Below are 26587 nucleotides of genomic sequence, written 5' to 3' on the forward strand. Positions count from 1 at the left end.
ACAGGGAACAAGGACTGGGTTTTACTCACCACATAACAACCAACTGATGATCATTAAAGATTTGTTAAATGAATTAACAAATTCATTGTTAATTCATTTAATTAATAGTATATGGCAATAATGATCCCACTGATATCATTTTGAAATGCCAGTGTAACTTGATAAAGGCAGGAGTCACCAATTCAAACACTAGCTGGAAATATACATATGACCTAAGATTTTGAGAATCATTGTCAAGAAGTTAGTTTCAAAGACATTTTCAATGATGTTATTAACATTTTGCATATGTATAATGTACCAAATGTTATCCCATTTTGTGGTGATTTCAAAAATTAATTACATCTTTAAATTAAAAATAACTTTTATTATATTTCTTATTATAAAGAAATACAGATTACTGACATATTTTAGCATGATTTTATTTATCCAGGAGATAAACTTCTCTCCAGAGAAATGCATCTCTTGGTCGATACTTATAAATCAACGAGAAAAAAAGTACTCAAAAGAAATCCGCCGTGCCTTAACATCGTTGCCATCCTTTTACAGAAGACAGACACCTAGACCTTAGAAATTTAATTTAAGGTAATACTATGGACATCACATTTAAAATCTCAAACTACCTCAATTTCTACCAAAAACAGACAACACCAATTATCTTACATTCTGATCAAACACATGCAAACACTCACATAGGACTTAAAAATATCACACATGAATGAATAAATAAGTAAAAACATTATCTGATCATCAACAAACACTGCGTTTAGATGCAGAAAGAAAACCGCAGCAAAACAACAAAATAGTGACAGTTCCGCACGCTCAGAGAGGCCAGATGAAAATCCCCTGCTACAGAGCAGAGTCAGGAGCCTTTCTGAAGGCAGCTTTGTGCGTATAAAATAAGCTCCTGGTTCCGGGATGCTGAACTGCCTGCAGCCCAGCTCATCACATCTTAGGTAAGGGAGCCCCATATCATCCACAGTATAAAAGAACCATTTGGGGGAAAAATGCATTTCTTTCTTTTCTTGTTACTTACCCTCTTGCCCAGCAAGAGGGTATCTGTATGAAAGGGAAAAATTATTTAAAAAGCTAAAAAACTTACTATTCTTTAAAAAAAATTTTTTTTTTTTGCTTGTAAGATACTTATCTTCTGGAGCTTCTATACCCTCAATTGGAGTATTGACATCAAAATCACATTGACAGAGATTCACACTGGCTTATCTTTACTGGAAGCGAAATGATAGATGCCTCAAAGACTGGGGTCTCCCCTGCCCACCTCCCGCCCCAGTGTTCTACATAAATTACCAGGAGACCCCACTAGAGACAATTAGCTAAGAGGCAGGCATCAGAAGACCAGATGCTCTCGAAGACACATCCGCAGCTTTCATAGAGACCGCATCATAGTGACAGACCCCACAGAAAGCCATGCCCCCCTGAGCCTGGTTTGAAGCAAGAACTCCCTGGTACAGTTGATTCCCGAGGAGCCCTCTTCACTTCTTCAGGTCCTGTCAATAGTGCCCTACTTTTCTCTCCAACCCTCATTCCCAACCACTGGAGAATGACGCCTCCCTCTGCCGCTGTGAGGGGACGCAGCATCAGGTAGGAAATACAGTAGCTACTTCGGAAAAGGGTACTTTGAAGACAGGGACCCATTCTGGGGAGTCTTGCAGTCAGATCCTGCCCTTACAGGGTCTGGAACAAGGAAAAACTTCTCTCTGTGAAAAGGCAGCTGACGCTGTCCTTCCACCACTGCAGAAGAGACATTACAGGGACTGAATTTCTCAGATACCCTCCACTCACCTGCTGAATTTGTTTCATTTCCAACGTGACAGAAAAGAGACGGCTAACATATATATAAGGTCCTCTAGCCTGCTCGCTGGAACGGACGCAGAGACCAGCTCTTACAGCACAGAACAGGCTCATGGTGGTGCAGCCCTCTCACTCGGAAACAAGTCTGAAGAGGTGCCATTTGTGTTCCAGAAAAGAACAGGCAGCCAGGGATACAATCGCAGGTAGAAGTTAAAGGCCGTAAAGGAACAAGACTGGCCAACTGGGGTCACACCCAGCAAAGAGATCATACAAACCAATCGGGTCGGGCTGTTACATGTTTTGAGGCACAGGGCACTTAAGTTTTCCCATGTAACACGTATTCCCATTAGGCATGAGGGGAAGAAATGTAATGTTTTTTCCAGGCCTCATTTTGGTGGCCTCAAATGTCCAATCCCAGCTTAACTTCCTGATAGAGCCCCCGTGGGGCTGCCATCAACAGCCTTGAAGTAGATCCTGGAGGGGTCTGGCTTCAACCTTTACATCATCAGCAAAGCGGTGTGAGGGACGCCGAAGAGTGCCTGTGCACAGCCAACCCCGTCTCTGCCTACGAGCCAGAGAGAGAAAGTATTATGCCCCTGCCAGAATCAAATCAAAGTGAAGCAGGACCCCTCCCTCACCCACCCACTGCTCCCCCACTGCCCACAGGCCCACCTCCGCACACATGCACGGACCCTCGGTTGTGTGGGCACACACCCCTTTACCCTTTACCAAACTCCAACAGTACAGTCTCAGGCTCCTTTCCCTGAGAAACCGACCTTTGTAACCATGTTGGACCGGGCACTAAGCTATACACCCAAGATAGGAGGTAGAAGCTGAAGGAAATCCTGTGGTAAAAGGAGAGTACGTAGGCTACTATCAGCCAAAGGACCATGCTGACCAAATGGCTTTGCAGTCAGGGGCTCCTTGGCTTCTGAGGAGGGTCTCTACGGTTGTAGCTATCCCAGACCTTCTGAAATTCGTCAGAGCACAAATCATAAACTGATTTCCCATAAACTGAGACCAAGTGTTTCGTGAGGAATTCCTCCCCCTAGAGGAGTGCTTCTCAAGCGTCAGTTTGTGCATGGGAATCACTTGGTCATCCTATTAAGGTGGCGATTCTAATTCAGGGACCGTGTGACAAGGCCCCAGAGGCTGCATGTCTAAGGAGCTCCTGCTCTTTGCCGGGCTGACACGAATGAGGCATGAGGCGGTGACACAGTTCCACCCGTATTTCCTGTCCCAGAAGTTAAATGCCTTTTCATTCTGTTGATGGTAAGCTCTTTAGAAACAGTCGGGTCATGTTTTAGAAGGAACAGCCCACTAAATTCTAAGAGATCTCCATACTTTTTCCCTTATGATAATGAGTTACATGTGGTTAACAGGATTCATAGTACAGTTCGGGCAAAGGTAATTTTTTCTTAATTCTTGTAGAGGGGCCAAAAAGTACACAGTTCACGTGCCTTCCATAATGTCCTTCCCATCTTTCCCAGAAGGTGGTGGAAGAGAGCCATGCCCACACCAAGGACTCCCATTGCACGGCCAACGGGGTTTGGCTCCTCTGAGGCCCAATCATGGAGCAGCAGGAGGCCGTTTTGGAGGTGGGGGAGTGGGTGGAGAACACAAACCCAAAATACAAAACAAAAAACCCAGAAGCCTTCTGATAGGTTCAAGTTACTCAACATTTTTATTTACCAATTCTATACACACACACACACACACAAACACACACACACACACACACACACACACACACACAGAAAAGCACATTTCAAATACAGTTATACACACCTTCTGTGGCTCTGAGTGGCATATTTTGATATCAATGTCACCAGATTAAATCAGAATGCTGGTAAGGACTCACATTCCTTTTTCACCAGAGCTGTGCCTAGGAAATCGATTTGCAGGATAACTCTAGTACATGACTTCCCAATTCAGTCCATTCCCTTCAACCATTTCCAACCCCCTCCAAGGGGCACAGCTGGTAATCAGTCTTTAGCTCTTGCCACAGTAAAACCATCACCATATCAGAATAAGTGGATTTTGTTATTTCAACACAATAAAAAAAATGTATACAAGCAATTCAAGTACAAAAACACTGGGTTGATAAATATTGGTCCTAGATCCCCAGTGAAAGGCTGACTGGAAAGAATACCTTTGCCAACTCTTAAGATCAATTTTTAAATGCAAAATTTCCTTTGCATTTTTATTTATTAGATTTTATGAATAAAAGCCAAACCCATGGCAGACTGAAAACAGCAGCATTAGCCACTGCTCTATCCTATGACAGGGAAGCTGAGGACACAGAAGGTTCATCAGCAGACAGTGAAAGGGAAATCCTGCCTAGAGGTGGGGGAGTGGGAGGAATGAATGCAGGTAGAGGTAATAATTTCTGGCTTTGAGGAGGTATTTCCTTCACCAAGTTTACAAAATATCACACAGAAGTGAAGTTCAACCTTCATTTTCTACAAAATGATGAGAATTTGGCTGCTACTCTTAAAAGAAAGGTCTACTAAAAATCGGTAAGTACAGAACTTCCCCCTGAAAAAAAGGTGAAGTGTTTACTTCCTTTCTTTGTAGGACACATACAACAGACACAAAATTACAATAATATGCCTATATTACTAACTGGTACAATTAGAAAAAAGACAGTCAGATTGCAAGACCCTACTGGAGTCTGTCAGTCAGTCAGTCAGCGTATAGACTCACCCAGGGCCTGCCAGTCGGTAAGCATGTGGATGCTACTAGATACAGTCTTCCTGACATTATGCATCCATATTAAATTCCCGGACATACTTCTGATGACTGAATTACCTCTCTGGGAAGTCAGAGATCCATCCTGCCAATGTCACAACCTGGCTCAAGTGTTAGATATTTTTTAAACTAAAATATTTTAAAACATGACCATGTCAAAATACGTGCTAGGAAAACTGGGTAAATTGAGCAAATTTCTTGAAAACAAAAACAACATGGCTTCTGAACTCAGGAGAAACAATGGAATGTCTGTAAGGCTGTGTAACACATATATAGTATAGTTTTCTGCATCATTAGACATTCTTCCCTCTCTCCTTTCGCTACCCCAGGCACCAATGAATTTCTCCAAAACCTAGACCTCCTACTCAGAGAAAAATTGTAAGATGGATTTATTTTCAAAGTTATGTCACATTTCTTGAGAATACAGGTGCTTCTGCAGATCCATTTGTGGGTTGCAAAGAGGGACACCAGAACCTCAAAGGAAACACTCCTCCGTTCAGCCTGGGAATGCAGACACGTGTATTCCTAATTCTAACTCCTTGAGGGAGAAACAAACAAACAAACAAACAAACCCAGAGACAGTAAGATAGGGCAGACCCCTGCACAATGCATGTTTTTAAGATTTTCTAGTTCTGCTTTGCAGCTGAATGTAAAACAATCCCATTATCAAAACAAAACCAAAGACAATACAGATTAATAAGAAGGAAATTCTAATTTGAGGATTAAGAGACAAGCGAAGCTAGTTCTCTAAATCTGCTTCAGATTCCTCTTTCACGTGTGTCACAAAATTCATCACTCAGTTTCCAAGCAACAAAATAAAATATACAGGGATTTTCCTCTCCCCATTTACTAAATTAAATAATTTCATAGATGAAATACTAAAGCCTTCACCTATTTCTCCCACAATGAAACCAAAAGCCTTAGCAAAAGGTGCTCTGGAATCCATCCTTTCTCTGTAGAATCTGTGACATAGACATAACTATAGCAATGTGCAGATGTTACCAATACACATTCAGTAAGCAAGGAAGAGGAGGATAGAAAAGATAGAAAGTAGAACTTCTCTAAAATTCGGAGGAAGAGCTCTATGCCATTCTGTATCCTCCTGGCTTCTTCCTGCAGAAACTTCTCTGGAGGGCTCCTGCTCTAGAACTGAAGAATGCTACAGTCAAGTTCTAATTTCTTGTGTGCCCCGAGACTAAAAAGACTACCTCAGGCTCCTCTTTTGGGAGAAGCAAAATAGCACAGGGGGAGAGTGCCAAAGTAAGGAGCAGGCTGAGGGCCACAGTGAACATCCCGGTGACCTGTGGCTCCGACCGCGGTTTACAACAGGATAACACAATGCTCATGAGTTAGAAAATCCTCCTCTCACTAAGAATATGCACAGCCCAAATCCAAAGTCTTTGGATCAAAATGCTCCTGCTTGTCATTCCTTAGCTCTGAATGATTCTTACGGCGCACGGTGGGGGTGGGGGGTGATGAATAATCATTTGGGCTAAGGGTGCTGCCAGCCAAGGAAGGTTAGATGAAGCCACCTTGTAAAAGCACCCCACATGCCACCTAGACCACATCTCATTCTCACTGGGAGGGGAAGGATTCTCACCTGCCACCCCCCTTTAGTCTGAAGGAATCTGGAACTCCACTTCAATGCCCACAGTTACAGACTCAATGTGTTGCTCGTTCACAAAAATTCATTTATTATAAATTATATACCCTGTCTCTAAAAATAACCTTCTTCAGGGCAACGACCTTTTCTTCCAATTCTATGTACCCAATCACCATCAGCACGCCCACCCAGTCTGAAGCCCCACAAAGACACCATGCACCCAGAATATAGTGGCCAAACAGGAACAGCAGGTTAGATGCACTGAGGACCAGAAGCTGGCAAACAGCCACTGGAAACACTGTGATGTCCTACTCTACTTGGGACTTAAGAATGAAGGGGGGCACCTGGGTGGCTCAGTGGGTTAAGCCTCTGCCTTCAGCTCAGATCATGATCTCAGGGTCCTGGGATCGAGCCCTACATCGGGCTCTCTGCTCAGCGGGGAGCCTGCCTCTCTGCCTACTTGTGATCTCATTCTCTCTGGGTCAAATAAATAAATAAATAAATCTTAAAAAAAAAAAAATAAAGAATGAAGGACTCAAGGTCACAAGTCAGCTGCCTGTGATGATAACCTTTATATCCTACTGGTTTTATCTCTGTGCCTTAATCCGGAATGCTGACCACTCCCAGCTATTACCCGAGGATACTTCCTCACCCAGCGATTTGTTCCACATCACCCTGCAGTGTAGAAAGTTAAAGATGGAACGAGAACCCAGAGTAACCCTCTAAAACACAGCAGCCTGCCTTTAAGGGGGTCACGTGGTGTAATACTGTCATCTGCTCAGACATCTAACTCTAGAGAATTGTCCTTTCAGAGCCAAAAGGAATTCAGAATTCCTGGGTTGATGATCTGTCCAAGAAACTAGTCCAAGTATTTCTCCCCACAGCTAACCTTGAATATGAATCAGAATCTTCAGGGAAGTTATTTCAACGCACACATGTCCAGATCCCAACCCCAGAGGTTCTGAGTTCCTATTAAGCCTGGAGTGGACTGGAACATGTATGTGCTTTGAAAATTCTACAGAGGTTTCTAATGAGTGCTCCCGGACGAGAACCATGAGAAAAGGTCTTCTATTACCAAACAAAAAGACCCCTGGCAAATAGGTCACTTGCTCTCACTGGTTTCCTCCGAAAGACAATTGGTAACTTTAAGGTAGAGACTCATTTCATCATGAGCAAAGTGACTTCTCTCTCAGAAAACTGCACATATATTCATGTTTTATGTACAGAACGGGGGGGGGGGGGCACCAAGGAGCTAAGAATCCTCTGCTCTAAATGTTTCCTGGTTAACCCTACAGAGAAAATAAAATGACAAAAGTGAATAGGCAATTCCAGATAATTAAGAGCTAGACCCCTCAGGGTCCCAAAGACTCCTGGACACCAACATGAAATAAAAGAATACACCAGCGAGGGAGAGTAACTTCATGGCCAGGTCTTTCCACATTTAGGGGAAAAAAACAAAACAAAACAACACACACACACAACTTTGCTCATGCAAAATTTTTTTAAGGTAGAGAGAATGTTGAACATTACAGGAAAATAAAAAGCTCTAGTGAACTCTTCTCTGCCACTTGCCCTGAGCAATTCCAGTGTCAGTGGTGACTCTTTCATCTCTGTCCTTCTAAACAGTCCCAGAGGTCACTGGCCTGGGCAGGAAAGGTGCTGTGGCTGGCAAAGCTGGGAGCCAGTGACAAAGACATGCCTGCTCTACGAGAGCCCTGCAAGAGCTCGAGAACGTCCTATTCTCCTAAACGTCATTCCACAGCGGCCAGAAGACCCATGTCTCGCTCCTGAAGTGAATAATACCAACCGAGATATTTCGCACATCCTCGGGCCCAAGTCCCCCAGAGCCTCGCAGACTTAGCACTGGCTCTCGTGAGAGGAGGCACGAGCTCTCACCCTACGTCCACTTGCAGGCCCCAGAGCATCTGTGGATGGTCTGCAGCCTGGGCTGACCCTTTCAGGACCTGGCTTGAGAGGAAAGGAGAGGGGAAAGAAAAAAAGCTCCCCCAGTCTGGATCCGTTGAGGCCCCCTGCAGAGAGCACCAACAGAGCCTAGACTGCTCTCTCGCCAACCACCCCTTCCCTCCTCAACAGACACCACGATGACAATGCCATGCATCACACTGGACGGTCCCAAGGGCAGGCGAGCAAGGGCGGAACAAAGCAGGCAAGTAAGGACTGTGAGCAAAGCACACCTCGAAGAGACAAAGGTGAAGGAAAAATGGGCTCTGTCTCCCCCTCCACCCCGCCCCGCACTTTACCGACACAAGGATGTGAGGAGTTTAGACACCAGGGACAAGAACCAAGTTTATGCGGCAGGCTTAACCTCAGACCCAGCTATGCTAAGCACCCAGGGGAGTGTATCCTTTTCCCTCCTCTCCAGACCACCGCAACTGAGGACGTGTCCTAAAACACCCGCTGGTCAAATTGCCCCGGGGTGGGGGGACATGTTTCACTCTGGAGAACCGCTAAGATTGGTCTGGAAACACATGAGCTCACGTTCTGTGTTAAGATCCATGGTGGGGTGTTGGGGGCGGGGGCTGAAAAGTTAAATGACTCCTTGGTGCTTAGTGACAAGGGCAGGAGGCCAAGCCTGGAGGGGACAAACGGTTACACCACCGGAATGCTGACTTGGGTCTTCGGCTGGTCGGCCCCTTCTTGCGTGTCCAGGGCACGGAGAGGGCTGAGGGGCTTGAGGGGCCGGCTCCCAACACTGTAATTTCTTGGACGCCTTATTGTATTCGAACTGGACAGAGGCGTAAAGCTGTTCCTTCTCATCCTTACAGGGGTTTGGTTCTTGGGGAAGTTGTTCTGATTGGAAATGGAGGGACACCACACAAATGAAAGCCAAGCCAAAAGCTCACTCATAAAGGTTAAATAATGCTTGTAACCACAACAGTTTCCTCCACTCCTGTTCCTCTGCAGACAGAGTCTCTCCTAAGACATGGGCCATGGCCTTAGCCCTAGTCCCAGAAAGCTAAAGGGTTGTAGAAGGAGCAGCTCCTTGAGCATCTTATTCCAAAGGAGGAAGGAGGACCCACAAAAGGAAGGGGCTTACTTAAGATCACACAGGTCATCAGGACAGACCTAGAAATAAACCCTATACCTCTTGACCCCACCTTATAGGCTCTTCTGGGTCCTACTTCTAAAGGGAGCACTCCCGGGGGTGGGGTAAGGGGGATATCTGTATTTGACTTCAGCCAAACATTTCCCAAATTTAACTGGATTTCCAGGAGCCAACTTTCAAGGTTAAGACTCATGAAAGAGGGACTAATTTTAAAAAGCAATAATTCCAACATCTCTTCCTTTTGGAAATAAGCAGACTACATAGGACATGAGTTCTGGATGTGTTCCCCTTTTGTACATAAACAAAACCCCAGTCTTGTGATGTCAAAGGTTCAAAGACTCAAGGTGGCAGGGAACCTGCATGTTCATCTGGGCAAAGTACTTACGGTTGGCTTGTCACGGTGCGTGTTCACAGCCTCCACATTGAGTTTAATGGTTTCCACTTTACATCCTGAGGAAGCAGAGGAAAGAGAAAGCCTTCAGGAAAAAAATCTCCAAGGAAAATTCCTTAGATTCAGTATGGAAAACATACCATAAAAGAATGTATATATTCCTAAATATATACATATACCCTTTTTTAAAGATTTTATTCATTTATTAAAGAGAGATGCAGAGCATGACCAAGGGGAGGGGCAGAGGGAGAAGCAGGCTCCCCACTGAGCAGGGAGCCTGATGTGGGACTCAATCCTAGGACCCAGAAATCATGACCTGAGCTGAAGCAGACACTTAACTGACTGAGCCACCCAGGCACCCCCATACATCCTTTTAAAAATGGAAAGCACTGATGGAATTTCCCTGCTATACAGGGATGATAAAGTTGAACTTCCAGACTTTCTTCAATCCCCACCTCCTGCCCAGCTGCTAAGATCATAGTTACCGTAGGCCACAGGAGTAAGTTTGAAGATGGTATGAAGGGGACACCTCAAATATGGTAGCTCATCTGAAGAGAGAAAGACCAGGTGAGAGACGTCTCTTAGTACTATGGATTAAGGTCAAGTTAGCAGGAGAATCTAAGGAGCTCATGAGTTTTTTCCACCCTGACGTAGAATTGTACAGTTCCTCCCCTAAACCCCAGACAATTAATAGGACGGCCACTAAGAAGCTGCCCACGCTACTAAGAGGCTAAGGAAGGAAAGCAAGTCATTTTAGATCCTTCCATGCAGGCAAAACAGGAGTAGCCAGCACCCGGTGGAGGGGAAGATCGTGGCCCACCTGGGTGTACCCAAGGCCCACGTGCAGGCTGCCCAGCAGCTCAGATAGATCAGGAAGGGAAGGGAAGGGTCAGAAAAGCCAGCAACTTCCTTATGGCTTTACCCAGAAACTGTCCTATGATGAATCCAAAGGATGAAGATGATTCTAAGACACCACCCTCCTTGGAGTCAAATAACAAGCCGTGAACGTTCAACCACTTTTCTGATCCTGCCAGGAGGGACGGCTGAACACTGGCCCTTTAGCCAAGCAGGATTAAGGAGCTCCAGCAGTGGCCACTCTCCACTGGGGGCTTTTGTACCAGAGGGGTCAATTCAGCGAGTAGTTGGCCCAGTGGCTGCTAGGAGCCCCACATTGCTGTCTGAAGAATGCACCCCACTCTGAGGGGAAGAGGGGGAGGCTCTGTTGCCCAGGATCCTTGTGCTGCCCCTAGTCCAGCCCTCTCCCCATGAATGTGTCCCCTGGCCCTTCCCTCAAATGTCACCTGCACCCTTATCCAAGAAGTAGGCCAGCAGGCAGCGCATGACAGCCTGGTGGGAGATGACGAGGACGTTGCCCTGACGCTCCAGCTCCATGATGACAGGCTCCAGCCGCTGTACCAGGTCCTGGTACGACTGTGGGGGAAGTGAAGCCGACTGGTAGGGGGCCAGGCACAGGCTGGCAGCCAAGTCGGTGGCTGGGTCCGGAGTCAGGAGGCTACTTCTCCTTCTTCCCCAGCTGGCTTTCCTCCTGGAGGGTCAGCGACTTCGTGTCGCCTGCTAACACCCCCCAGCCCCATGATCTCGAGAATCCTCAGACCTTTCAAGAGCAACATTCAGATCGAGAAAGCTACAGGTCAAAAAGAGGAAATGTGAACTCAGCCTGTGTCTTTTTTCCTTCCCACAGACGAACGGGCAGCACATGAGGCAACGAGAGGCTCTGAAGGGTTTCCTGGACCTCTGCCATTGGTTTTAGTTACCTGGGCCTCCCATGGCTCTAGACTACGAAGGCCCTCAGGCCAGAACAGCCTCAAACGTGCAAGATGACAGGGAGGTCATTCACATCCCACAGACTGACTCGGGGGCCTATAACTGCTTGGGTCGGGGTGGGACTGAGAGAGTGGAACGAAAAAAAGAAGTAAAAAAGAAGATGCTGATTCTACAATTAATCAACATACAAGACATCCTGTCACCTTTTCTCTGGAGATCTTAATGAGATGTTCAACTAACCTGAATTAAACACACTGTGACCCAAAGTCGGAGGACAAAACGACACAATGGTTTGACTACCCTTTCTAGACCCAACACGTCCCATTTAATCCTTTCCCCAGATTAAAGCTAAACCTCCAGCCTCTGCTGGGGCAGTCGCCCCACCTGAGGGGAAATCTCACCTCCCCACCAGGGTACCGGTACAGGTATTTCTCTTGATCTCGAAGCGCGAACTCGTCTGGGTACTGCTTCTCAATCTGCGCATAGGTCATCTCCTCACACACGCCCTGCAGGGAGCCACACTGGCTGCAAGAGGGAGGGCAACACACACGCCCCCACCCCAACACACACAACGGAGGCGACACTAAGGAATCCTGGCTTCTTACTATGTGCCCAGCACTGTGCTAGGTCCTGGCCTGTAGTGCCACCAACGGGCCCTGGTGGCTGGGACGGGCAGGGGGAGGGCCACTGCACAGAGGATGCGGGTTCTCGAGCTTAAGCTGCCACTTGCTACAACTACTTCAGAGAAGTTAAAAGGTCCAAGAAAAGTCAGTAGGTTAAAGGGAACAGGAAGCAGAGAAGGAGGAGAAACTGAAGGGACTAGAAAATTCTTGCAGAAGGCGTAAAAAGGTACAGAGGAAGAAAAGAAAAAGAAATGCCTGCTTTTGTGCTCAAGGACAGAGAAAGCCAAGAAAAAATTTGGAAAGGAATTTTCCAGAAGAGCTGACAAATGATCTAAGCAGAAATTAAAGAAGTGAGTTGTTAGCTATTTCTTTTTCCTGGGAGAAAAATATCCAAAGGAACAAAATGGAGCTGCACTGTCCCCAGATGTCAGAGGCGCTGGTCCCAGATTGGTCTGGGCCCGTCCCTGCACAGGAGCTCAAACATGCAGGAAACCCTAACTAGGATGCAATTGTTCCCACCCCCCGACTAGAACTACTACCTGGTAGTTCCAGTTTTCTAGATAAAACTGCCCGTATTGTGATCTCTGAGAGTTCCTGCCTGAATAAGACTTACTGGCTTTGTAGCCATCAGAATTCCTACTCACAGCATCGATCTCATTCAGAATCTTCCACTGCTCATAGGTCACACCCAGGGATTCGGCGGTTTGGATAGTCCTCTTTAGCTGGCTTGTCCACACTTTGAGGTCTGCTATCTCCTGTTCCTCCAGAAACTTCCTTAGAGCCTGGGCAAACTGGGGTCAGAGATTAAAAATTTTAAAAGGAGACAAACATGTGCGCACGTGCACATATAAACACACACACACAATTGCTAACTTGGCCTATAAGGAATGTGTAGGACCACGGTCAAAATCCAAAAGGTGCTACACAGTTCTGATAAACCCAAGAGGAAATGAACTTCCTCTGGAGCATCCTGTGCTGTGCTCGGCACACAAGTTGCACCCAATAAATATCTGACAGTTGAGTGAACAGCAGGAGGGGTTCCAAGTTACCACACTACAACACAGCCAGAATTGGTGGACAAGAGGAGGTCTTCAGCGTTTGCTTGATTATCTGAAACCACAGCCGCAGCCCCAGCGGGACTGAGGAAGAAGTAAGGGGATAAGAGAGATGACCTCGGGGAAAAAAAAAAAAAAAAAGAGAGAGAGAGAGAGATGCCCTCTACCATGCTCTTTCTCCAACTCTAAGCCTGGGAAATCCAGCCGGCTGTCAGGCGCCTCACCTGTTTTCCCCGTACCGAGAGGCCAGAGTCACCCCCAATCTTCCCCAAGAGGTTGAACTCGCTCTCTCCATGCCGGCAAAGGTAAATGGTGCGAGGCTGCACGTGGATATTCATGAGGTAGTAGACTATCTTGCTCTGGATGTAGTCCTGGACTCTGTTGACTAAAAATCGCTGGCCCACATTTATCACCTTGATGAAAGAGAGATCCCTGGGACAGAAAAGGAGAAAAGAGAATCCCTGGGAATGAAAATCTGAGGATATAAGAGCGGGAAGGGAAGGATTTCCATAATTACTTGTGGGCTTGAGGTAGCTCTTCCTCCTCTCCTGTCAGAGCCAACCCACATTTGAGGAACCAACTGGTTAGAGACACATCACACCTCAGACCCAAGATGAAGTAAGATGTCCCAAACTTCCAGCCAGCCTGCCATTTCTTCAGTGCCTATACTGTGCCAAGTAATATAGAGAAGTAGGGTATGAAGAATCGAGGCTTTCCGTCAAGGATTTGACGAGGTGACCTGACAATTTTGCTAACCCTGGAGTCTGGTGAGAAGCACAACCCCCATCCAAGGCGGTCAAGAGCTGGCCGGGGAACGGCATTGCCGGTGGGGAGCAGGCAGCAGAACCTTAGAGATCTCTACAGGTCCCCTGCACCTGCCTAATCATGCCTCTCTCAGAGGTACATCCGCAGTGGTTGCCTCATCAATTTTTCTCATTGTAAAAATGATCAGTGCAAATTGAATTTAATTTTTAAAAAAATGATGAATGCTTATTCCAAAAAATTTTCAAATAAAGGTAGAATGATGCAAATAAAAATCAACCAAACCCTACCATCAGAAATACTATCTATAAACACACACACACACACACACACATTGTTCTAGAATGTTTTTCTATATAGGACTTCTATGTAGAAGAATATACAACTACACCATTTCTACAACAGTGGTTTTCAATCTCCATATTAAGGAACACCTCCAAACATTTTGGGCAATCTACTTGAAGGAATTTAAAGACTCAAACATGGGACGCCTGGGTGGCTCAGTTGGTTAAGTGGCTGCCTTTGGCTCAAGTCATGATCCCAGAATCCTGGGACTGAGTTCCACATCCGGCTCCTTGCTCAGCAGGGAGGCTGCTTCTCCCTCTGCCTCTGCCTGCCATTCTGTCTGCCTGTGCTCGCGCTCTCTCTCTCTCTCTGACAAATAAATAAATAAAATTAAAAAAAAAAAAGACTTAAACATGAAGCAGACCTCTTAACAATGGAACAGTGAGCTATGCACATTTATCTTGCCATCTCTTTGGCCGCGGGGCTGTATCTCACTCAAACACAGCTGTTAACTATGTAGCCACATTCTCCAGGTTTCTGTGTGTACACACCTTTCTTCAACATGGACTTGGCATTTTACTATGGCTCTTATACCTCAGGCACATCAAGTTAACCCATACTGCATACCACACTGCCAACAGACACTACCCCAGGGATAATGGCTAGCACCGATCAGACATTTCTGATGAGCCAGGCATGTTCTTAAGGACTTTACATGCTTTATATATATATAAGTATACATACACACATACATATGTATGCACATACATATACATATTTCATATATATTTTCATGTCTGTTACACATTTTTACTTTATTTGTATTATATGTATCATATATATACAACATCATATATACATCGTATATACATATAGCATACATGTATCTATACATGTAACTTATGGTTTATGTAAACATATTTCTATATTATGTTACTCTTTTCTCTGTAATATAAATATACTTATATACTAATAGATGTGTTACAGAATGTATACACACACACACACTAAACTTTAAAAACTGATCAAAAGCCGAAGACACATCTCTGAGGGATATCCTACAGCATCCTAGATTAGAACTACTTGATTTTGTTCCCCAGAGACACCTGGCAATGTCTGAAAACATTCTGGCTCATCGCAGGTTGAGAGTATTATTGTATCTGGTAAGTGGAGGCCAGGAGTGCTGCTCAAATCGTACGGTGCACAGGCAGCCCCTGACGGCCGTAATAAAGAATTAGCCAGCACAGCATGTCAGCCATGTGGAGACTGAGAAATCTTGTTGTAGAGAACAGAAAGGAAGAACTGATGCTAAAAATACTTCACTGTTCAAGTGTAAGACGCAGCCTACATGGCCGCTACAAATCCACTCTTGTTTCTCTGGCATGACGCAAACATGACAGGTCCGGTGGTCAGAGGAAAGTTTGAGGTCAGAGGGAGAAAGGCCCTTTTCTCCAATAAGACCCCTGCCTCAGGCCCTTCAAACCATGGCCTTAAACCTTACTTGTCATAGTTGTCTGGGTCAAGGGGTTGATAGGTGACTTTGTAGCACTCAATTCTCTTTAGGAAGTCCTCCATCACGTTCTCCCTGTTCCTTTCAGGGTAGTCAGGGCTCGACACCTTTACCTCCTAGAATCATAGGGAGAGTAGGGCCCGGTCAGAGGTGTGCCCTTAACAGCCCTCCTGCAAACAGCCGATGCTAAATAAAGAGAAGGAAGTGCATAGAAGGGCCCTTTCACTGGAGCTGTTGGCAATCCCCGTTCACTGAGTGCCCCCTCCCTGTCCTGTGACCCTGGCAACCAAGAAAGGAAAGACAACTGGGCAGTCATGTGCCTGCCCTTGGCTGAAGGACTGAGGCACTCACATAGCTCAAACTACTCCTAGGCCCCAATCCCTTTATGTGCCCTGCTGGGAACACAAAATGGGCTTCAATTTCTCTGTACAACCACTCAGAATAGGGTGCTTGATCTGATGCATGCCTGACTTGGACCAGATGTCCCTTCTTAGATGCTTCACAGTCCCACACTGCTAGGAAAGCACTACCATGACACCATGTCTACATAGCATAGTACAACCCATCAAATGGGCATTGGTTTATACCGTGACCATACAGGGCACAAGGTACTCAGTGCACACAGCACTGACCTGAGTGTAAAGGTAGTGGGACAGATGACCTTCCTAGTAGTGGTCCTGACAGACAGTGAAGGGGACAGCCTACTCTGAGGCTACTCTGAGGACAGCCCTAGGTCTCAGCATCCAGCTGGTACCCAGAACACAGGGCCAAAGCCATGGTCTAAGTCTTGGGTTCCATTCAACAGCTCATTCTAACTTTATTCCTCAGGGCCTCAGTTTCTTCTCCCAAGGGAAGACTGTAGAAGTATGAAATGGTGCTCTGGCAGATCAAAAAGATCACCCTGCACTGTGGAATGTGTCTATTTCTTTCTTCATTGCCCAGCTGACTCTCCCCACTCACCCACCCACCCACACACAATACGAGGCAGAAAGGACAGGGAGGTGATGGTATGCATGCATGTCACCCACCAGGATGTTGGCAGCAATGACATCAGGATCATCGCAGACAGATTCCACAAAGAACACCTGGCCAGGGAGAGAAGGCAGTGACAAATGAGTCCAAAGTGCCCAGGCTGCTCATTAACAGCCTGTGCTCACACCTGCCCCACCACGGCCACCACATCCCCCAGGATTTTCTTTCATGAAAGTGGCCTTCAAGGCCTCTTCATTGAAAAATAGCTCTTACCACATCCCCAGGGCCTTGGACATACAGGCTAAGGGGCTGAGAAAGGACCTGAAAAAAAACACTCAACGACTGCGGGTATTCCCCACGAGAGGAAAGGACAGACAAGCCTGTCCTCACTCACCAGTCAAAGAGATCCTCACGTCCCTCCTGACTCCCCACATCCACTCATCCCTTTCCTCCGGCAGGGAGCCAAACCCTACCTTGAAGGAGTTCTCCTTGGCAAAGCTCAAAATCATGTCCCTTCTCTCCCTAGTGGTATTGGTGGCATCGAACACCTGGGGAGAGAGGCCACAAAGCAGATGAGGGGGCCGAGAGAACTGGAATCCCACCAAGGCACATCCAATGGGAAGCTGTGCAGTCTCCTGGGCAAAGATCAGGATGGGGAAGAGGCAGGGAAGGCTCACCGCGATCTGCCCGCTCTCCTCAGTGAGATACGCCTTCACATCTTCCAGCGCCACCAGAGCACACTGTCTGCCACGAGAACAGAGGACACCAGCGAGAATGGTGCCAGACCAAGTGCAGGCACAGCCAGAGACATGAACAGCTGGGTTGCTGGAGGAGTAACATCCCTTCCTGCTGAAGTTTTCCCAGGGGTCAAAATTTCCCCCTAACTAGACTTTCCAACTTCCCCACTGAGGTTTTTAGACTGTCCTATATCTTTCTCCTTCCCCACGCATATAAAGTATCGCTCTATAGGTTTACCCTAAACATACATACTTCTCCCTGAGCCTATTCTTCTACCTACCCAAGCCAATATGACCCGTCCACCAAATAACCTTTGTTAAAATCCCCAGAGGATATTTACTGAAAGGAAAACCGAGCCCTGCCACATCTAGTCTTGTGATGGCAGAGAAAGAGCAGGCCGGGAGGTCAGGCCTAAGAAGACTCACTTGCGGATCTTCATGGCCTCCTCATTGTCATGCCGGAAGAAGTCGTAGGACTTATAGGACTTGACTGCTTCACGCCGATATACCCCAAGATTAAACACTGCAGATGACACCAATAGCCTTCAGTAGTGAAAAAATACAAAGGCCCCACCAAAGGAGACTTCTTGGTCTAATGTCAGGGTGGCCAAGGAAATGAAAAAAAAAAAAAAGCACCATGGTATGTTGGGAATGATACCAGATTAAAAGTCAAGTTAGACTCAAGTTCAGACGTATTAGTCCTTGAACAAGTCTTAAACTGCCTGAGTTTCAATTTCTTAAGCCACTTTGGCTACTTCACATGAATACTGCTAGGATTAGACAAGATGATCTCTATGGAGGTAAAGCCCTATACCATCAAAGGCATGCTGTTAAATCTAGGCCAGTCTACCCAGGCCAAGAGGAAACGAGTCTGTAAACAGGGAATGAATCCAGCAAATCAGGAATCTACCATTATTTCTGCCAGGAGCACACCGTAATCACGATGCCAAGGAGAACAGGTCTTCCGGAGGCCTGGGAGGCCCAAGAACTAATCATTTCCCTTTCCAAGGAATAAATAACCTGCACCTACCTTTGGTGGGCACCCCAATCCAGTTGAGGTACCGTGTGAGTTTCTTGGATACATAGGTTTTGCCTCGGGCTGGCAAGCCAATCATAACGATGAGAGTTGGGGAGTTGGTCATGTAAGATGCCCACGCTAGAGGGGAAAGAGAACAGAACTGAATGGCTAGAAGCTGTGGAAGGTTCGTGTACTGGGCTAGTAACATCATTTAATAACCTCATTTAATCTTTCTACACCTCAGCAAAGCCAGGCAAAGACTGGGATGGCATATAGAGGAGCTATCAGTCCAATCTCCTAAAAGAGAATTAAAAGGTCATGTAAATTTCCAAGAAGTACCCAAACCAAAACACTACTTCCCCACACATGCAAAGTTTCCACAGAGGTGCGTGGAGGAAAAAGTGGAAAGGATTAGAAAGATAAGAACCACAGCACCTTCCTTAACATAAGAATGTCTAATAACACAAGAACGTTATAGCTGTGGAGGCACACCTTAGGCCTGGAACTTCTCCAGTGATGAGCCAGCTACAAAAGGTCCAACAGAGATTCTATCACGAGGATCCCATCTATCCCTTCAGAGCCATGGGCAAGAGCTAGCTTGCCCAGTATAAAAAGAGCCTGGTCTCCAGCTGTTTTGGCTTTTGTGCTCAGGACACAAGCTTAAGTCCGAATTTCTAAACCACAGTGAGATTCAGACTGTGGCAAAGCCTATTTACTTGACACAAGTTCTGACAAGGCCCCTCAGGAAGCTTCACGGTAAAGCTAGCCGGCAAGGCATCCCGGCCAGCCGGCCTCAACGGCCGTCTGAAAGCAACACATTCATTCAAAAGCAGGAACAGTCACTGGTCCGTCCTTCCTTACGAAACTTATTTCAGGAATGCTCATGAATGGAGATAGGGCTCAGTGGACAGATGGGGAAAACTGGACAATCAAAGGTCAGGTGACTTGCCTAAGGACACAGGACGAGTCACGGCAGAGCTGGCACTAGAAGCCAGAGCCCGTGCTCCCTCCGCAGCTTGCTTATAGGGGCGGGCTCCTCCCTGCCCATTCTGCCACAGAGGAGCGGTGGGACGGGGTATCCGCGGCTGCCAGCTACTTCCCTGGGGACTGGACCCAACCAACGTTGGGTAGGAGGACCCAGGCTCTGAAAGCTCCTGTGAGAGGAGGGCCTGCACAGGGATGAGAAATGGAAAGAGCCACCTTTGCTTTCCACTTCCCCACACTGTTTTCCGGAAGGGGCCCTGCTGGGTGCCACTGCTTCTCGGCTCTAGGACAAGGTGGCCCTGTAAGGCTAAGAAACAATTCAGTAAAACTGAGGTAGTTGCATAGCAAAGTCCCTTTCAACAGATCTCACTGGAGAAGTGAGCAGAAGGGCCTGGGTAGAGGACAGATCTCAGAAGGAAGAGAGTTTCCTAGGGGTATTGGGCAAGAAGTACCTAGAAACCAAAGAGTGGCCCCAAGGGGTGAGGGAGGAATGGATGCCCAGACTTGGGGCCAGAGGACTTGGCCTTTAGTCCTTTACCCGCTGAGCACATGGACAATTCCTGAGCCTGGGCAGGGACTTCTCCAAAGCAGGCAAGGAGCAAGATAAGTGATTTTCATCTGTTTCCAAATAGGGAGCACAAGGGCAGGGCTGCAGCCTCAGCTGATATGAACCCCTGATCTCTGACCCTCAACAGGTCCGCCTGGATACGGCTGCTCGCCTTTCAGTAGTAAAATCCTCCTGAGTCTTCACTTTCTCCAGCTCAGCACCACGCTCTGCTTAATCCCCCATGATCTGCCTCATTACCTGCACTTCTGGGGCGGCTTTGTCCACAACTTCCAGCCCATTAGGCGCTTCCCCCCAAAGGTCCTCTGACCCTTCCTAAAGCTAAAAATGAACGGATGCTTGGAAGCTGCTCTGAAGCTAAGCAGGGGACCAGCTGCTGCATGTTTACCCAACTGGACAGAGAATGCTAAGAGCAAAAGAAAACAGGGGTCTCTAAGGACACCCCAAGGCACCACACCTCCCACCTCTGGGCTTCTCATGTTCCAGAGTACAAAACTAAAACACACTTCCTACCTCAAACCACAGGGTTGACAAAATTAGGAACATTCTGTCCTGCCTGTTACAAAACAAAACCACTACCACCTTAATTTGAAGAGTAGATAGTCCAAGCTGGTTAATTTCAGAGACAATGTAACATATCCCTCAGCATAAAATGAAGAGCTGTTTCAATCCTGAAATTCTCTCCTACCTTCTTTAAACAAAGATTTAACTCACTTTCTCAATCTTAAACTTATTCTCCCTCAGGAACATACTTAGAGGAATTGAGGGCTTGATAACTTCTCTCCTACAAACAGAAAAACAAAAACCCAGGGAAGTGAAGAGCCTGGCCCACAATTACACAGTACAAAGTCAAGGTCAGGGCTCTGACCTGACTCTTGGTTTCATGACTGCCCCATCAGTCCCAGCCACCAGCTCTTGTCAGCACCTGGCCAAGGGAGTGTTGTGATAAGTATGACTAAATTCTCTAATCTAATCCTGAAAGGTGGTCTAGTAGTAGTACCAGTAGTACTAGTAGTACTAGTAGTAGTGATTCCCAGCATAGTAGTACTAGTAGTAGTTGTTCCCGGCCTTTTCATGAACAAGGCCTTCTTCCACAATTTGTTCTAAATAGGCCCAAAACTTTTTAAATATGCAGCGGTCATAAAGCTGCTAATTATCTCCCGCTATTTGTCTGACAGGCATGAAATATCCAAGTTCTGTGGCTAAACACTGAGAAAATTCATGTTTTAGTGAACCAGTGCACCTATAGCTGACAACACCCAATTTCTATCCATGCACTTTGAAATATTAAAAGTAGCTACCAATACAGAACTTTTTAGGAGAATAAATTCGTAATGTTGATCAACACAGAGCTCCTCTGATTCCTTCTGTAGGAAAAGCTGCTAGTGCAAACACGCTAAGATATGTAGGCAAGGACACTCCTGCAGCATTGCTTGTGATGGTGGAAAACCTAAAACAGGGCAAGTGTCCACCGGGGGAGGCTGGAATATCCATAGAATACAATACTGCGCAGAAAGAGTTAAATGTGGATTTATAGAAACATCCCAAAAAAAGCCTTCCACAATAAGAGTTAAAAAAAAAAAAAAAAGAGGAAAATAGTGGAATAGGATATGTACAGTGTGAACCTATTTTCATTAACAGAATACACCAGGAGATATTTCGAAGAATAAACTTAACAGGGACAGGAGAAATTGTGAGAGATTTTTTTTTTCTACTTTTCACTTCTCTCTGTTTTGTTTGAATTTTTCATGAACACGTATTGCTTTTGTAATTGGGAAAAGCACATGAGAGCTTGTCTGTTTCAGACCTACTCAAAATCTCAAAGGATAAAAGAAACAAAGAAAAGCATGTACACACTCACCCCTGTCTCCACCTGCCTACTTCCTGAGGTGCCTTTAAGATGCCCGGAAACCGGTCATCTGAGCACCTTACAGGCACTTAGGCCAGCAACCACCCATCACCCCCGTCCCTGGAGCAGCTGAAGTTCCAGTAATGCTCCTTTGGAGGTTCTGGTTCCCCGAAGTCCTTCTCCAGTCCTCCAGCTCGGGCACATCCCAGAGTGGAGCCAGGCAACACAGGTGTAATTGGCAGCAAGGGGATAGTGGCTGAGCTATTAATAAAGCAACCACTGGGCATGAGCACGAAGTGGGCAGGGGAGCCTGCTCCAACATAAGGGCCAGCAATGGAGAGAAGGAAATAAACTAACACGTATCTTCACGACTGTATTTCTCCTTTGACTATGGCTGCAGCAGTCTCCCAGTCCAGCCCACGAGGGGAGAAGAGAAGGGGGCAGGTAAATGAATGATGATGAAGTCAGGACAAATCCCCCACCCCATGCTCCCAGTAGGGGAGAAGAGAGTGGAGCTTGGAGAGGAGAAATCAGAGTGCAGAGTCTAGAGGATAGAAAGGAGACCTGGGATTACTGCCTCCTTGACTAGTGAGAGCCCTCAAGGCAGAAAAACTGCAGAAGAGTTTGAATGACACGGAGTAGGTCTCTCTGGAGAATACAGCTGATGCTGGGCTCTGTGCAGCCCGTGTCGCCACCTGTTCTCTGTACTCTTTTGGATCAAGTGTCCCAATAACATGAATGCATCTCACTTTAGTGCTCTCAAATCTGGGTTAGGATACTGTCGAGCAAGAGGAGAAAACATTCTTTACTGAAAATCTAATTTTTCATAGGCCTCTTATAAGTAGTGAGCTCACAGTGTAACTTTTACAGTATAATTCCGTTTATATGCAATGAAAAGTCACCAGGGGCTTAAAATACACTTTAGCTCTATAAACATTCTTCTAAGTGCTTTCCTATATTTACTCATTTAATTCTCAGATTGCTCTAGGGGAAGATAATATTAGTATCCCATTTTATAAATAAGCAAACTAAGGCACAGAGAGGATAAGCATCTTATTCAAGGCACATGGTTAGGAAGGAGTAAAACCAAGATTCAAACCCGGGCAGTCTGACTCCAAGCCTGCATTCAAACATCGTGCTATACTAGTTATCTCCCATAGGATACTCTTCCTCGGTACCTGGCTTCCTGCCCTGGCAGAGAAAGGAGACCCTAATCACACAGGTGTGCCAACCCCAGTATCACATCCAAAAAGCTGCCTCTGTTGCCACGCAAAGCCCAGCAAGCTTCATCAGTGCTAGATGAAAAGAGATTATCATTAATCATGAGACTGACAAGGATATAACATCAAGGTCAAGACTCTGGGGAAAGCTTTGAATATGACACGATTCCAGGTCTCACGCTGGCTGGCTGTTTCCACCTCCTATGTACACGACCAATGAAGTGAGAACTGACTGACGGGGCTCCACAGGAAAAGTGCATCTGGAAGCAAGGGCAAGGGTTAGCATTCCTTGAGGTTCCCCCAAAATTGTAGGGGCCAGTTGCCCAGAACTTTTTGCCCATACGAGATACAATGAGCGTTAGGAATGCAGGTGCCCGGGGAGAAGAAATGATGCTTCATTTCTCTGCAAACCCACCTGCCATCTCTGTCTAAAGAACCGGCATGGAAAGGCTCTGGTGAAACCTGTCCCTAGAGAAATGAACCTGCAGGAAAAACAGCTTGCAAAATGCGAAGGCTAACCCTGAGGGAGAGCAGGGTGCCCAAGTAAGAGTGAGAGGTCAGCTGGCAGACCTAACTCCCCCAGAGGCCTGCCGAAATGAACTCCTACTGGCTCTTACCTGCAATTTCTGCAGTGAGCCGCACCTTCACAAAAACGCAGCCCCCCAGGTAAAGGGAAACTGTTAACAGTATCAGCCCTAAGTAATTCCTGCACCTGCCACTGTGCCTTAATCACTGAGTGGGTAACTTTCAACATCAGTCGAGTGTGCAGGTCTCCCCACAAGACAGTTAAAGACCTGCAGTCTAGCCCCAGTGACAGACATTTCACGGGGCCTACTTGTTTCACACAAGAAATTCCCCTTGTAGACTTGGTTTTAAATTCCCATGTCAAAGAATTCTCTCTCACTCCCACCAAACATCAAAGTCTAGGACTACAACTATACTCCTAAGATAAAATCCTGGGAGGGAGCAGCCCCTCCTCTCTCCCCAGACTCACAACATTTCTTCTCTGACATTCGAAGACTGGAGGCCTTGGTTTCATAGCTGTTGTTGTTCTGTTCTGATGAAGATGCAGTATTCCCAGACATGGCAGCTCCTCGGGAGATGTCTGAAAGGGACAAAAGGAACGTAAGGAAGGAGACGTCCCTCCAAACACTCAGTGAAGAGGACAGGTGCAGTAGAAATGAAAGAATCCTGGGCCAAGAGTCAAGTCCAGCCCTTTCGCTCAGAGTTAATAGCTACATGCCCTTTGATAGTCCTCCCAAGCCCTGTTTCCTCATCTATAGACTGAGTTGCAGTAGAACCTTCCCTTTTTAAAGCTGACTTAGGAGTTACGTTCACATAAATTAGCTCCTTCAATCCTCTAATAATCCTTCCATAGGTAATATTCTGCTACCACTGTTACTTTCATCCAATTTACAGGTTGAAGAGCTAAGTTTGATCAAATCAGGTGGCTTATCCAAGTTCCTTCCTGACCTCAGATTCTGGCTTAAAAAGCTGGGAAGAGTATTGGCGGAAGTGGGGGATGAGGCGGGGTTGCAAACAGATCGAGTTCATTATCATAAAGTCACCGCAATCCAATGGCAGGAATTCAGTCCTGGCAGATACGGGAGCAGTGAGGAAATCCCAAACGTGTTCCCTGAAGGAAAAACTGTAACTGGACCCCGTGACGACCTTAGCATATCACCATTTCTCCTCGAGTGTTCTCATTCTCAAGCCCTTGCCCTGCACCCTCTTCCCATCTATCCCTCGGTTCGCAGTCTGTAAGAACACTGGGGCGCAAAGAGGTGGTAAATAACTTCCCCAAGGTCACCTGCTGAATAAGAAGTCCTGACTCGAACCGGGGTGGGATAGCCTTGTGCTCACGCCGCACACCCAGACAAGGGGCTCGTGAGGACCGAAGGTCCTGCTGCTTCAAGGGCCTTGCACTGTTCTTCCACTGACCACACAAATCCTCCAACCCAACCACCAGACGCCGCTCCCGGTGCCCGAACGTCCGCACTCCCAGCAATGCCGGGACCTGCGCGAAAACTGCAAAGCATCACCACCCCGCACCTCACCCGGGTGTACGCAGGCCCCCTCCTCCCGCCCGCCCCGGCCCTTCCAGGCGCCGTACAGCCACCGCTCACCCTACGATCCCTCCTAAGCTCCCTCCCGACAGTGGCCCCGGCACTCGTCCCGTTAGGCTGCGGACAGGAGCTGACACACTGTGGTCCGGGCCCGGCACACCAGTGTAGCCGGCAAATCACGTGCCCCTGTCAGGCTCCGCCACCCTGGCGTCGGTCCTCACCTGGAGAGAATCATCCGCCAATCCGGCGCCCGCAGACTCCCTGGGGCGGGGCTCAAATCGGAATCGCTGACGCTGGCTCGCGAAGGTGGAAGAAACCGAAGCCTGAAGATCGCAAGCTCCCAAGTTTCCTCACGCTGTGGAGGTTGGTTGCCTCGTTGCTAGGCAACTCATCGGGCTGGGGGCGGGGTTAATAAAATGCAGGACTTTTTTTTTTTCATACTCTCGCGAGAGTGGACGACAGACCTCTGGAGGGGATGTGACATTTTGGTGACTGAAACGTTGTGGAGGTTAACGCTTTCCTCCCTGAATCTCAAAGGACCTTGTTAGATCCATAAATTGGAACGGGAACCTTAGAACGTGGTGCGTTGCTAACGTGAGCTAGCACCGTACTTGAGCTGATTACACCTTAGCTGTTTGCATCCTACCCATCGGCCAGACACTGTAGCCTCACAAAATCAACTACTCTTTCATCCCGGACCCATCCGCATACTCCAGTGGTCTTCTACTCGTCGCCGTTATCCTTGCTCCTACCTCCTATGCTATACCATCTGTTCGGGTAGTTTCGAAAAACAAAAAAAGGAATATAGCTTCAGCAAAAAAAATTGGATCACAAAAGGAGTCAAAAGAGGCAAAGCTTCCATATAACTTAGAGGTAGACATAGGCTGTTATAGTAGAGGTGAGACTGCATATTTCCAGCGAACTTCTCACGTTGCCCCCAGGCCCTTCTGATGATGCTTGATTCTGCTGATAAACCCACTCCATGCAGGCGTGCTTCTTCGGATCCAGGATGGAAAAAGAACAAGGAATGTGGATTTCTTGGAAAAGGGAAATTCAGAGATGTCTTTATGCCTCCTTCAGCTGGGGATTAAATTCATCCCTCAGAACAGCTCCACTAGTGTCTCCTTCTGGAGCTTTTTACAACTCCCAGTGTGTTGCGTTATGGTTGCCTTATCTGCCCTAGTACAACTGCCTTTATCCATTCGGCAGGTTTGTATTGAGCACTTATATGGGAGGCACAGTCCTTGGTTCTAGGGACACAGGGTTGGAAAAAGTCACATAGTCTAGCATTATCACGTGGCTGTGAAATTCAATGGTTATGGACCTTTTACTCCCGACCCTCTGTCCCGATGACAGTACTTGCAATACTAAAGTTAAGAATGGAGTCGTCTTTCTATCAGTACACCCAGGGCCTGAACTGGAATCCTGATGACACACGTTAGTCCTCTTCTCTCCTCCTCCTCCTTATACTGCTACCACCCAAATGTAGCAATTGCCCTAGGCCCAGATGCTGACCTCATACTGCGCTTTCTGATGTG

General features: G+C 46.8%; 1 protein-coding gene across 14 annotated transcripts; it reads right to left on the reverse strand.

Moving 5' to 3' along the window:
- Positions 1-398: 398 nt before the first annotated feature.
- PFKFB2 (6-phosphofructo-2-kinase/fructose-2,6-biphosphatase 2) lies at positions 399-26584 on the reverse strand. Of its 14 annotated transcripts, none has more exons than XR_007122920.1 (17): positions 25110-25252; positions 23978-24088; positions 18378-18503; positions 17774-17870; positions 17288-17354; positions 17084-17158; positions 16667-16723; positions 15630-15754; positions 13306-13513; positions 12671-12817; positions 11805-11909; positions 10920-11049; positions 10104-10166; positions 9613-9677; positions 8792-8971; positions 3595-3691; positions 399-2371 (listed from the first exon to the last, which is right to left on the reverse strand). XR_007122920.1 is itself a non-coding variant. In XM_047703668.1 (17 exons), exons 2-16 carry the CDS (start codon positions 24066-24068, stop codon positions 2613-2615), a joined length of 1575 nt encoding a protein of 524 aa, XP_047559624.1. In that variant the 5' UTR covers positions 24069-24088; positions 25110-25252; the 3' UTR covers positions 399-2371; positions 2583-2612. The 14 variants fall into 14 exon arrangements, 11 of the variants coding, with proteins under 11 accessions (XP_047559624.1, XP_047559623.1, XP_047559619.1 ...); XM_047703668.1 differs by lacking the exon at positions 3595-3691 and adding an exon at positions 2583-2651; XM_047703667.1 differs by lacking the exon at positions 3595-3691 and adding an exon at positions 2583-2651 and having other exon boundaries at positions 8780-8971.
- Positions 26585-26587: the final 3 nt, after the last annotated feature.

The sequence above is a fragment of the Lutra lutra genome, chromosome 15 (assembly GCF_902655055.1).
Source record: "Lutra lutra chromosome 15, mLutLut1.2, whole genome shotgun sequence".
Lineage (NCBI taxonomy): Eukaryota > Metazoa > Chordata > Mammalia > Carnivora > Mustelidae > Lutra > Lutra lutra.